Source organism: Camelus bactrianus, chromosome 10, assembly GCF_048773025.1.
Source record: "Camelus bactrianus isolate YW-2024 breed Bactrian camel chromosome 10, ASM4877302v1, whole genome shotgun sequence".
Taxonomy (NCBI): domain Eukaryota; kingdom Metazoa; phylum Chordata; class Mammalia; order Artiodactyla; family Camelidae; genus Camelus; species Camelus bactrianus.
The window spans coordinates 68,093,397-68,107,852 of record NC_133548.1 but is presented as its reverse complement, the minus strand read 5'-3'; the positions used below and the strand labels follow the sequence as shown (position 1 = coordinate 68,107,852).

General features: G+C 39.4%; 1 protein-coding gene across 4 annotated transcripts in view; it reads right to left on the bottom strand.

Moving 5' to 3' along the window:
- The window catches only part of ARHGAP42 (Rho GTPase activating protein 42), a 251,314-nt gene that overhangs the window by 213,276 nt on the left and 23,582 nt on the right, over positions 1–14,456 (bottom strand). The window contains exon 1 of one of the 4 annotated variants that reach the window (XM_045509043.2): positions 14,302–14,447. The exons of the other annotated variants lie outside the window; for them this stretch is intronic. Within the exon in view, the coding sequence (XP_045364999.2) occupies positions 14,302–14,389 (88 nt within the window). The 5' untranslated portion in view covers positions 14,390–14,447. Of the gene's footprint in view, positions 1–14,301; positions 14,448–14,456 lie in introns of those variants that run through there. 4 annotated transcript variants of the gene reach the window in all.

Sequence of the window (14,456 nt, the reverse complement as noted above, 5' to 3'; positions counted from 1 at the left end):
GAAGGCAGCTCAGGGGATTTCCACCAAGTTTTCCCCCTCACCAGGGCCATCCTCGAGGGATAACTGGGAAGGCCTCGGCCTGGACCCACAAGACAGGAATTATGAGACTGCTGTGGAAAATGGAGAAGTAGAAGAATGAAAGAAGCTCACAAAACTCCACAGAATGAGACTGCTCTGCCCTTTTTCCTGCTCAAATCCACTGGGGCTTCAGGTTTCCAACAAGCAGACCTGGGGTCGACCGCAGTCCGTCCTCTCCTGCTGCCCTGGTCCAGATGGTTCCCAGGAAAATGGTGGGCCAGGGCTTTTTACAAAAATATGTTCCAGCTCTGGAAACTCACCCTTCCTTTCTATCACTTTCCTTTCCTTTTCTGATTTCTGAACACCAGATGTATGCATGGCCTTTCCACATTACCCACGTCAGCAAAGACAGCCACTCAACAGTATACGAAACAACACTTCAGTGGTGTTAAGTAAAACACTGTCCTGTCACTGACTTCGCCTTACTCATTCCTCTGGCCTTTACCCAGTGTTGTTCCTTACTTCTAACTCTCAAAAGCCCCTGCAAGACAAGGATTCATGCAGATTTCTTCCTCAAGAAGCAGTGACAGACAAAATGACGTACAGTGACTTTGCATCATAGTCATTTTTGGCACTCGCCCTTCCAGAGTTTAGCAAGCCTCTTAAAGAGACCAGAGGCAAAAGGGGGGATTCCAAACACAGAGAGAAACCAGAGTAGAAGGGGTAGGAATTCATTTGATCTGGCACTGGCTTAGCATTAAACTCCAAACACATAAATTGAAAGGAATCACACACAAAAAAAGTATTTACAAGAGAAAATCAGAGCAAGATGGGAAATTAGAGATTGTTTCATCAGGCCTAACTCTTCACCTCACAGTGGGGATATGGGGCCCCCAGGGTCGGGAGGAAAGTTTCACAGCCAGTGTCTTTTGTTTTTTTTAAGCTATTTCACGCTGTCCTTAATGTGTATTTCAATTCCACTTCTGTATCTTTCATCACTGTGAGCCAACTACCTCTTTATACATTAAATGAAAAGTTTGTATCTGGTTTCACAGCACACTGGACACTTGCAAATACTAGAAAACTGAAAATTTCAGTCTTCTGTAATGTGAATTAAGCCATTCATACCATTCTTTTTTTTTTTTTCAATTGACATACCATCAGTTACAATGCGTCCATTTCTGGTGTACAGCACAATGTCCCCGTCATACAAATACATACACATATCCGTTTAAGCCATTCAAATTAGCAGACAAGGTATAACATGGAAGTCACATTGCTCAAGTGTGGTTTGTTTTTCCAACACATTGACATCAGAGACAGGCCTTTTCACAATTAAAAAGCATTCTGCCTATATGTAAGGACTTAGAGAGAAATGCTAAAAATCCTGCAGAAGAAGGGGTTTCCCTTGGTGTAACAAGGGGTGGGTTTAGTTGTTTCAGTATCCACTACACTTTCCACAACATTAAGCTACTTGCTGAAGCCGCATCTGCTGATCCCGAGTATTTATATTAAAAACAGAAATTAAGGAAGGTAACACCATGGAGCAGATTTTTCAGTAGGGAGCCAGAGCCCCAGAGTCTAAGGCTGCCTGCAATCTCTTGGTGTGGGGTACAAATGCCAGAGTAATTCTGCTGGTATTTTTATCAGAATCATTTTTTTTTTTGTTGCTGTTGTTGATGTTCTAGCTAAAACTTGCAGAGGTGTTTAATTATCAGCCCTTAATCCTATTTACTCCCACTAAGTCCTGGTATTTGCAGGTGTGTGTGTGTGTGTGTGTGTGTACACGCGCACGCACTCGTGCGTGCAGTATCTGAAGAAGGAAAGGCTTTCCAAAAATACATGTCTCAGTATAGGAGAAACACCTGTGTGTGAGAAAAAGCAAACTTACAAGATATTCAGGTTTCACAGATCCATCAAAAGCATGCAAAATTGCACTACCCTTTTGCACTGCACATCTGCTTGAGAACTATTACTGTCCTGAACACTCTCTCTTACAGAGTCCAAGTGAGCCTCAAATTTGAATGTGCAGTAGGATCACCTGGAGGATCCTGTCAAACACAGATCCCGATCCTGTAGACCTGCCGCAGGTCCTGATGAGCTCAGTACATCAAACAGAGGCTACCAGTGACGGGGCGGCTGCTGGTCCATGGACCACAGTTAGAGCAGCAAGACTCTACGGAACACTACCGCTCCCTGGCATTCGGTTGACATCATTTTGCCTGATTTACTTCTTCTTTTTTTTTTTTTTTTTTTGAAGAATTTAGGGCCAAGCACTTTCTGAACATTTCTTCCAAATACACATTACCAAGTGAGACAGAGATAGAGGGAGAGATCATTCAAGCAAAAATACATCTTATTCACTGACTCACTTTGGGTAGCAAATGTAAAAAGAATCTGTTGAATCAATGAAACATTTCAGCAGGCAAGTTTATGTCCACACTATTAGGGAATCTTTTATCTTCTATGAACAAGTTATATACTATTTGATAAATATCTTTCTGAAATTTAAGCTTTTTTGTTTAGAGTATTAAAAAAAACTGTAGGCTACTTCAATCCTGGTCAAAATTGAACAGGACATAACATTTACTATTGTGTTTTTAAAATGAGAACTTACTTGAGGACTAATGCCAGACTCTTAAAATAACTCCACAGGCCCCACTACACTCCATGAGTTTAATGTTCATGAACTTGGCCTCAGTGATGATTTTAAATACCGAAACTGTAGGTGTCATCTTGCAGTTGTTTTCATCTCAAGCATGACCCTACTGAACAAAAAACGTTACTGCATAACGCAGCTGATAGTTACACAACAGTTGTTACACTTACATGATAGTACAAAAAACTCATGCAATTTGCTAAGTTCTAAAAGTAAATGCTTCCTTGATCAGGTGTCTGTGTGAGACCTAGGGGTGAGGGAGGGTGGAGGAAGGCAGAAGGACCGAGGAGAGAAGGAGGCAGAAACAGAGACAGAAACTATATCCACATATTTTACGACTTTCAATGCATTCAGGTCTGCTACTTTAAAGCCAGAAAATCAGCCCTATATTCTCCCTTTTTACCCCCCTTCTCATTTCAACAGAGGTTAAAAATCAGATAGCTAAATAAAGCACTCCAGATCGCAAGAAATCCTTTGGTTTAATGACAAAGATCGTTTAAAGAAAGAACAATCCAAGAACCTTTGCTTTTGCTGGAATAGTTTCTTTACTACATAAGGAGTTTTCTGGAAACTATTGTGTGTGTAAATATGCATAAAGTTCATTTTAAACACACAAGGAGAGCTTGATCTCCTAAGAATTTCTGTTCTTAATCTCAGCCTATGGGATCCCACTCACCGAACCATTCATAACCCAAGTATGTACTTTGAATTTGGATTTACAAGTCTCTTTCCTTTAACTTTACAGTGCTATAGACACAAAAGATCTGTGACAGGTGAAGAAATTCACGCTAACATTTACTGAGTGCTTACTATGTGCTAAGCACTTTGCCAAGGGCTTTATAAGAAATCTGACATAATCCTTGTGACAAGCCCATGAGTTAAGTGCTTTCCCTCCATTTCACAGATGAGGAAACTGAGGCTCGGATATATTAAGTAACTTGCTATCGATCACCCGCCCAGCTAGTGAGTGTCTGCACCTAAATCGGAAGCCAGCAGTCAAACTACAGAATCTGAGCTCTCAGCCACTATTTGTTACACCTGGTTCACATAAGCTGCATGCATGCCAAGTCCCAGGCTTCACACCGGATTTGTGGTGATATTAAATACTTCATTTTGAGTAGTATGAAGTGCATGAATTAATTAACCCAACAATATTTGGGAGTTGGCTAATTAACAGAAGTGTCCTAAATAAATCAACATCTTGATGTTAGATGATTCATATATATATATATATATATATATAGTATCTCGATTTTCAGGCTGGAATAGAAAGGATGGGATCACTTCTCCATTGGTAACATTTCTGCTTAAGGTTAAGTATCTGATGTGCAGAGGAATAACAGCTCCTTATCTTTAAACGAATAAGGAATGAAACACTGTCATGGGCCCAGCTCTCCACATCTAGAGTCTCTTGGCCTGTCTCCATGTCAGAGGTTCTGGCCACTTAAGCTGATCACAGAACCTAACGATCTGGTCCCAGGAATGTCCCAGCATCCGCTTTAGAGAAAAACTCTCACCCAGGAATTGGCTCATTGTATCGAGGGACCCAGATGAGGAATCCTCCCAGCCAAACGTGGCTGTTTGCACTTCCTTGGGACTAAAGGCCCACAATTTTGGCTACGTTTGGTCTGAAGAGATAAACCTTCTGGTATGAGTTTGCACAGATGGAGACTACGGACATCACCGGCTTCTAACCAGAGGAAGCTATTCAAACATCACTCATCGAACATTTACTGAGCACTGTCCTAGCTACTGGGATTCAGCGTACCAAGCGATAAAGCCCCCTGTGCTCATGAACTTACCTTCTAATGGAAAGAGAGCATAAAGTAAGATGCATAGTGGATCAGACAGTGATAAGTACTCTACAGAGGGGTGAGAGTGGGGAGTGGATAGTTATTCAACTTTAAGAAGCCTAGGGCTGGTCTCTCTGAGAAAGTGACTTTTGAACAATACAATATTCACCGAACAGAACCAGGCATTCACTAACAGCTAACTAAACTGGGTGGCTGGCTACATGAAGATTCTCTTCTTCCCAGCAGTTTTATTTAGAGACTCAGCAAAAGTCACCCCAACGCAATCCGCTTCCCAAACAGACAACTCCCACCCATGCCTGCTCCCAGGGCCCTCAGAGTGGCCCACAAAAGCCAGTCTCACCAAGTTCCAGAACGCACTTCTCAGAAACAGTACCTCCCATAGACCAGAGCTGGACAGCCAGCAAAATGAAGAGACGAGCCCAGTTATTTAGAATCACTAGAATAAAACCCTCCTGACCGTCTTGACCTCAGACCTTTGAAAGCACACAAAGATGCAAATCTAGGCTATATTTATTGTAAGGCAAAGCATCATTCCTTACTTTAAAGAGTATTAAAGAAGTCATTTTATTGAAAGGTGAAAAAATACTGAAAGACAGCACAAAATGACACAGAAAAAAAGAGTAAAAGCTATTATTTAAGCAATCCACTTCAAGGGAAAAAATGCAATTCAAACTTTCCAATGTATTTGACATGGTCTATGTCAGCATTTGCATGAAGAGTTAATCAAAGACATACGCCATCCTGATAGTCCTTGGGAAGAAAGGAATTCAAGCTCTGATGTGCAGATTCATCGTTTCTTACCATCTCACTGTGAGAAAGCAGCTCTGGCTTTGCAGCTGTAATGAAACCCCAGGCTGAAGAGGCCATCCCTGGTCAGAGGACATCTCTGCACTCACCCACACACTCCGCTGCGTTAACACAAAAGGTTTACGGGCCCTGCGTACCTCTGAGGTCAAATGCAAGACGGCTGATTTTCTCCTGAAGAGCATTCAGCTGCAGGTGCTCAGCGGCGAGCAGAGAGACATGCCGCAGAGAGCAAACCCAGGACACAGTTTTCACGCATCTCTCCCTGCTGTGTACTGGAGGAAAGAAATCACGGCACCCAGGTGGGAAACAGAGCTGCACAACCACAGTCCATGAAAGCTTCCCTAAGTAGAAAACGACCCCCTTGTGTACTCGGTCAAATTAATCTGATTTGAGATGTAGATGACAAACTGACCAATCAGGGCCTTTATAGTCCTTAAAACCCCCGGGTCTTGATATTTAACAGATGTTACTAATAATTAATAAAGACAGTTTTTCATAAAGGTAAAAGCTACCTCCACTCATTGTACAATGAGAGTAAACCTCAATAACATGCCACCTGAAAAAATTCCAGGCGTCTACTCTGTAAAATACCTCTCTATCTGCAGAGCATCAATCAATACAAAGTGAAAATTGCACCGTTTTTGCTGCAGTGTGAGGATCCAGCCCAAGGCACAGCTGGCAAGAGAGGTGATGCCGGACAAGAAAAAAAGGGAAGAGTGAACCACAGCACGGAGGAAGCACGGTGGGCTCAGCGCTGGGGGCCAGGAGCCCCCAGTAACTTCCCGAGACTTCTGCTGGACATCAGCACAGAACGGCGTCGCGTGCTGTTCGTGCACTGACACCGTCGCCAAAAGTTTCCTCCTACTCAGTAGACTCCGCTTTAGATAACCTGAATGCAAGCAAGCCGCTTCAGAAATATTTTTTAAATGACTACTTTTTGAAAGCGAGTTTCATTTATCTACAACATTGAGGTGCATAACACTTTGTTTCCCATCAGTGACGAGTAAGCTGATGTGAAGCACGTCTGCATGACAACAAAGCATGGCAGACGATCTTCACGGACTGGAAATGTGGCTTCAGTCTAACCCTCCCCCTTACCACATGAGCACGTGGCGCGTTCTCTAAATCCAGGCCAAATCCACGACAGGAACAGTCTCCCCACCTGGCAGGAGGAGCCATGATTTCGGTATGTTGTAATTCTCAACTTTATGATACACACATTTCCTTTTGCCTCTTAAAATGTGTAGACATGTATTTATTAACATTTGTTGAATGCCAAGATTCAAGGTTTACACCTACTCAGTAAGTTTGACATGTCATCTAAACGTTACCAAACATCCTTTGGCCACAATACGAATGAAACAAATGAGTCTATTTTTTCTTATGATTAGCATACAATTAAAAGGCTGGCTAACTAAGAGAAACTCTCAATTATTTATTCTCTGATTCCATTATGGGAGGTAGAAAAAAAATAAAGTTGCTCGTATAATTTCACTTATTCAAAATTTATGTGGACCTACTATGTGCCAAACACGCGGCTTCATGCTGAGATAGTTTTCTACTTCCATGGCACTTACAGTGAGGAAAACAGATGAGTAAACAATTGCAATGCACAGAGAAGGGCTACAACAGACAACTGCTCCCCTAGAGGGGGAAGGGAGAAAAGGGCAACTCCACATTCCTCAATGTCAGTGTTCCCCCCAGTGTTCCTAAGTCATCCTTCTCCCTCCCAACAAAAGTGCTTCTAATCACTGAATCCGTGACTACATCTGAAAACTTTGGCACTCCTCTCCACGGGCCTCCATGTCTCTGCCAGATCACCACCCAGCATGGGTTGCTCCACTTCTGCCCCTGCTACAGGTAAGCCCAGGTGCAGCCTTTTTTTTTTCTTTTTCCTTCAATTTAAGTATTGTCAGTTACAACGTGTCAATTTCTGGTGTACAGCACAATGTTCCAGTCATGCATATATGTACATATACTCATTTTCATATTCTTTTTCATTAAAGGTTATTACAAAATATTGAATATAGTCCCCTGTGCTCTACAGAAAAAAATTGGTTTTTTAATCTATTTTTATATATAGTCCAGCTGCCAATTGCATGACTGTAAGATTAAGGAGCTTCAATCGATTAAGGAGCTTCAATCTTAGCAGGCTTGTTGACACGCTGTCTTCTTAGAAGGGAACAAAATGTATCAACTAAGCTCCTGCAGTTTAGCAATTATTAGCATGTATCAACCAGCTCAATAAACATTAGTGATTTTCCAGGTTTACTGCACAAAACTGTTTCCAATCAAACTATTTATGAGAAAAACAGAAAGAAACACTTTTCAGAATAAAACAGTAATAATTTCCTCTCAGTCTTCCTTTCTTTCATCTATGACTCTTCAAACACATGACAGTGGGCAGGAACTCATTCTCCTGATCGCTGGGAGGAGCCGAGGGATTATAACCCACATGCGCGTAAATCATTCCCCTAAATTGACAAAACAATTTTGCAGCATTCCTCAACTTTCAGCCCCCCTAGGATCACCTCGCCTCCCAAGTGGAATAATGATTTCAAATTGAGCAAGGTCAGATGAATGCCAGATGAAGCCCGGCTGGCACAGATATAGTCCTCAACAAAAGCACCACAGAGACGTTCACCCAGCTGAGCTCAGCCACTTAAGAGGAAGTAGTTCCAATCATCTCCACAACAACGCAGATGGCAGCAACTCCATCATCCCCTGAAGGAGCTGAAACATGCAGGGCTTCCCTAGTGAGGCTCTATAATGACTTTCTGGTAGCGCTCCATGTACATTACAGATACAGAAATACAACTCCCCAAGCAATAATGCTTTCTTTTGCAAATAAACTCCATTTTCCTTAAGAGTTTAAAAAAAAAAAAAGTTTTGGTCGTGTTTTCATTTGCATGCCATAGTAGTTCTAAAGAAGACAGCAGCTTACTAGCTTATACTCAGTAAAAATGCACAAAATGGTATCTTGTATCCAGAACTGATGTGGCACACACCTGAGTTTGAGTTCTATTACTACTATGACCACTTAATGAGGACTTGCTATGTAGCACTGACTTAATTACTTTACTTCCCCCATCTCACTCCATCAGCCTAGCCTCTCCGCATCATCAATTATCTCCACATTTAACAGAGAGCAGAACCAGAAACTTACAGGCGTTGTGTTGCAATTCCCTTGCCTTAAGCGTCAGGCTTGGGAGATACTTTCTCAAGAGGGCAGAACCAGAGAGTGTGCTCATTGCTCTGTGACCTCCTCCAGAGTATATCACTTTAACCTGTAAGGTAAGATCCTTTTATTTCTACCCCCTTAACTCAGCCTGCACTTAATTCTCTGTTCTATTAAATTATAATTAATTAATCAATCTTTTGGGCAACAACTTGGACAAACTGTTTAGAAAGCCTGGAGACAGCAACTTGGGAATGGGAAGCTGGTCAGTTGTTAGCACTCTGGATTCCAATTTCAGCACTTCGATACTGTGGTGAGTTCTCCTGACTTAGGGCCTCTCGGGTTTGTCTGTAGGGACCAGCTCTGCTGCCAAAGTGATCTAGCCACGTCCTCAGTTCACAGCGTCCACTACTTCTACAGCCCAGCAATTAACCCGGGACAACGAAACCCCTTGATTTTCCATCTGTGCTCACTCAACTTGTCTGTTACGCCTCCACTTTCCATTTTTGCTTCAGTTGATCTCACACCATAACAAGCAGTTGGCACTCAAATATCTGATGTCTCCTACTCCTTTCCATGATTCTGCTTACATTTTATAATGGAAGACAATGGTACACTTCCACATTGTTCTGAAAATGAAACATGCATGTAAGAGTTTAAAGAGAATTATTTAACCCATAGTATCCACGGGGATATACACTAAGTAAGCAGTAGATACACAGTTACATCTATAGAACACATTCAGACATGAAACACTGGCAGAAAATTGTTCAAGTAGCAAACACTGGGGCATACTGGAAGGCTCCAATTTCATCATGTGATCCTTTTCAAAAACACTCAGGGTAACCGAACTAATGGACAAGAAGAGGTCCCACCCTTTACCATATTGCCACAATTTCTGTTTTTGGATACTATATTGTTATGTAGAAGAATGTCAGTATAAACAATACACAGACAAGATTTCATCTACAAATGAAAATAAAAGAAAATAGACAAGCATTCATGTATGTCATGCTGATAAAAATACAGCACTCTCTACCCAGTTAACTATGACTTATTTAAAACCCAGTTAATTATCCTATTATCTGCATACTTATGTTATTTGTTATCTGCAAAAAAAACCAAATGAAAAAAGTAATTTATGTTACCTTTACTACTTAATATTAACAACCAATTTTACCTTTAATATAAACAGGTATTAATAGACAAAGACCACTAACCAAAAATTCTGTATCCAGTAAAATTATTCTTCAAAAGTGAAAAGAGAAGTAAAGACTTTCTCAAACAAAACCTGAGGAATTATGTCATCAGTTGGCCTGCCTTGCAAGAAATGTTATTTCTTCAGTCCTAAGAGAAACAGAGAAATAAACATAAAATAAAATTTTTCTTTTGCTTCTTAATTCACCTAGTAGATACAAATTGTTATCTACTAGGTAGCAATGTACTGGTTAATTACAGCATGTAGATAAGTGAATGACAGCAATGTTACAAAGGACAGGAAGGAGGAACTGAAACTACCCAGACATAAGGTAACGGCACTGCTAGCGATACGGTCTAGTGTTATTTGAAAGTGGCCCTGGATTAGTTATAAACGTCTACTGCAAATTCCAGAACAACCACTTTAAAAATAGTAGAAAGAAAATACAATGGTATGTGAGAGAGGAAAAAAAATGGAATCATATAAAATCCCCAAATATTTGGAGATTAAACAACACATTTCTAAGTAACACAAGTCACAGAAGTCACAAGAGGAATTTTAAGATATTTTCAACTAAATGAAAATGAAAAAAAAAACTTATTAAAAATGGAAAGCAATGCTTTGAGGGCAATTTATAGCACTGAATACAAATATTAAAAAAGATCTGAAAATCAACCATCTAAGTTTCCACCTTAGGAAATTAGAGAAAGAAGAGCAATAAAAGCTGAAAGCAAGCAGGAGATATGAAATAATAAATATTATAACAGAAACCAATAAAATTAGAAACAGAAAAATCAATAGGGAAGAAAATCAATAAGGCAAAAAGCTTTTTTTCTTTTTAAAGGATCAATAAAACTACTAAACTTCTAGCTGGGCAGAGAGAGAAAGAGAGCAAAGACACAAATTGCCGTATCAAAAATAAAATTGGGGCCATGACTACTAGTAACATGGACATTAAAAGGACAATGAAGGAATAATATGAACTCTACACCTACAAGTCTGATAGTTTAGGTAAGGTTCACTAATTCCTTGAAAGATACAAACTACCAAAACTCACATAAGGAGAAACAGATTATCTGAATAGACCAATATTACTAAAGAAAGTGAATCAATAATTTAAAATCTACCAAAAAAAGGAAAAGAAAAACTATCATGTCTAGGTGGTTTTACTGGCGTATTCTACCAAATATTTAAGATATTATAACAATTCTCTACAAGTTCTTCCAGAAAATAGAAGCTGAAAGAATACTTTCCAAGTCATTCCATGGGGCCAGCACTACACAAAAACCAAAACCAAACAAAGACATAACAAGAAAGGAAAACTGCTTCTCTCGTAAATATAGATGCAAAAATTCTCAACAAAATATTAGAAAATTGAATCCAACAATCATAAAACAACCACTGGAGACATAACCTAGATATGCAAGGCTGGTTCAATATTTGAAAAGCAATTAATGTAACCCATCACATCAACACTCTGAAGAAAAAAAATTTCATATAATCAAATCAACAGATGTGGAAAAAGCATGTGACAAAGTCCAATACACATATATAATTGAAACTCTCAGTAAACTAGGAATAGAGAGGAACTCCCTCAACTTGATTTTAAAAAGATCTAAAAGAAACCTACTGTTAAAATCATACTTAATGGTGAGAATCTTAAAGGCTTTCCCGGATCAAGACAAGGACGCTCCCTCACACTATTTTTCAATACCACGCTAGAAACCCTAGCTAATGCAATAAGACCAAAAAAAAGGAAATAAAAGGCACACACAGAGAAGAAATAAAACTGCTTTTGTTCACAGATTATATGACTGTTGATGTAGACTGTCCCAAAGAATCAACAAAAAGACTCTTTCTAAGAAGAAATTTTGCAATATTACAGGATACAAGATTAACACATAAAAATCAATTGTTTTCCCATATACCAGCAATGGATAATCGGAATTTGAAATTAAAAAACATAGTATTTATATTAGCAACAAAAAAACGAAATATGGAGCTTTAAATCTGACAAAATTTGTACAAGATCTAAATGAAGAAAACCACAAAACTCTGGTGAAGGACATCAAAGAAGATCTTATTAAATGGAGAGCTCTTCCATGTTCACTGATAGGAAGACTCCATATTGTCAAGATGTTAGTTCTTGATCCACAGATTCAATAAAACCCTCATCAAAACCCTCAGCAAGTAATTTTGTTTAACTGATTCTAAAGCTTATACGGAAAGGCAACAGACCCAGAATAACCAACAAAATACTGAAAGAGAAGAACAAAGCCAGAGGACTGAAACTACCCAACCTCAAGACTTAGCGCACAGCTACAGCAACTGAGACAGGGTGGTTCTGGCAAAAGACAAACAGATCAATGGAACAGAACAAAGAGCCCAGAATAGACCCACAAAAGTAAACTCAAGTGGAATTTGACAAAGTAGCAAAGGCAATTCAATTGGAAAAAGAACAGTCAAGGAGTATAACTGCTGGATTGTATTGTATGACATGAGAAAAGAATCAGTCAACAAATGATACCCAAACATCCATACGCCACCCCCCAAAGAAAGAAAGAAATCTAGACATAGATCTTACTCTTTGAAAAAATTAACTCAAAATGCATCCTAGATCTAAATGTAAAACTATAAAACTTCTAGAAGAGAACACAGAAGAAAATGTGGATGACTTTGGCTTCGGCAATGATGTTTTAGATCCAACACCAAAAGTACAATCCATGAAAAAAAATATTGGATAAGTTGAACTTCATTAAAATTAAAAACTTTGCTCTGTGAAAGACACTGCTAGGAGAATAAAAAGGTAAGCCACAGACTGGGAGAAAATATTTGCAAAATATATATGTGATAAAGGGCAATGTGTATCTAAAATACACACAGAGCTCCTGAATCTCAACAATAAGAAAACAAACAAGCCAGTTCAACAATGGGCCAAAGACCTTGACATCTCACCAAAGATGACACACAGGCAGCAAACACGTACATGAAAAAGAGCTCCACATTATATCATAGGAAACTGTAAGTTACCACAGTAAGATACCACTACCTACCAATTAGAATGGCCATAATCCAAAACACTGACATCACCAGGTGCTGGAGAAGATGTGAAGCAACAGGAACACTCACTCATTCATTACTGGTGGGAATGCAAAGTGGTTCAGCCGCTTTGGAAGACAGTTCCAGAAAGTTTAGCTTTCTTACAGAGCTAAACATACACGTACCATACAATCCAGCAATTACGCACCCTGACATTCACCCAAAGGAGATGAAAACTTACATCCACCCAAAAACCTGCACACACATTTATAGCAGTTTTGCTTACAATTGCCAAAACTTAGAAACAACCAAGATATCTTTAGGTAAGTGAATGGATAAACAAACTGTAGTACATTTATACAATGGTCTATTATTCAACAATAAAATGAGCTATCAAGCCACGGAAAAAACATGAAAGGATCTTAAGGCATATTGGCAAGTGAAAGAAGCCAATCGGAAAAGGCTAGATATCACATTCTAGAAAAGGCAAAACTACGGAGACAATAAAAAGATCAGTGGTTGCCAGGGGTCTGGGAGAAAAGGAGAGGCGGTTATTCACAGGGTATAGTTGAGAGCTGGGAAGAGACTCTGCCTGACACAACAGTAGTGAGTAAATGACCTTATGCATTTGTCAAAACCCTTAGAACCATACAACACAGAGCGCACAGTAATGTAAACTACGGCCTGTAAGGTAATAATATCAACACTGTTCGTTCATTCTAGTGAAAGTACCACGCTAATGCGTGATGTTAATAACAGGGGCTATGACGTGTGTGCGTATGTTGGGAAAGGGGGAGTAACATGGGGACTCTGTATTATGTGCTCAACTTTTTTTAAATAGCTTTTTTTTCAAATGTGACTAGAACCTGAATGATAAGTATACAGTAGTTGATTATAATAGTCTCTCTAATTTTGAGTACATTTAAAATGTTTATGGTAAAATTACTAAAAATTTTTAATAAAACAAAATCCTAGTTAGAAGACCATTCATATTTATGTTTTAAATTGTTAAAAGCAACATGTGCTCAATGAATAATAGATATATTCGGCTTTTCAAAAAATAAACAATGTTACCTCAATGGTCAGATAAAATTAACATAAAAAGTTCACACTGTTACATTTTTTGCGTTTTTGTTTGCTTTTAGAAAGATTCTTCAAGATCAAGAATCTAGGTGTGTTTCTACTTTTATAAATGTGCAATTCTCAACTTGGACTATTTTCCCCCATGAGAATAAAACTAGTTCTACTACTATTAAAAACTATCACTATTATTACATAAGCAATAATGAATCATTAAAGAAAAATGGAAAAAAAAAACTATATTCCCATATTCGCATCATCAGAACAGCCTGTGAATTATCTTCCATTTTTTTCCCACCATTATTAACGATTGTTACACATTAACAATCTAAACATGGAATCCCTTAAGGCCAACCTAAACTTCCCACTCACTTTAGCACTTAAGCAAAATAATCCATTTAATTTGGCAGATCATCTAGTTTCTGAGCACTCAGTAACAGGCTGGAGAACCGAATTAAGGGGTGACTTGTCTGGATTTCCCAGTCTCACATACACCAAGTCATCTTACCGCATGGACAGCAACCACGGAGTGACTCCTGCGGTAGGTTCCCCACCAGCAGACTCCAGCTCAGGAAGAACCACACCACAGAGCCCATCACAACCGGAGCACGGAGACCACGTCCCCCCAGAGAGATGAAGGACAGGGATCTTGCTCCGAATCAG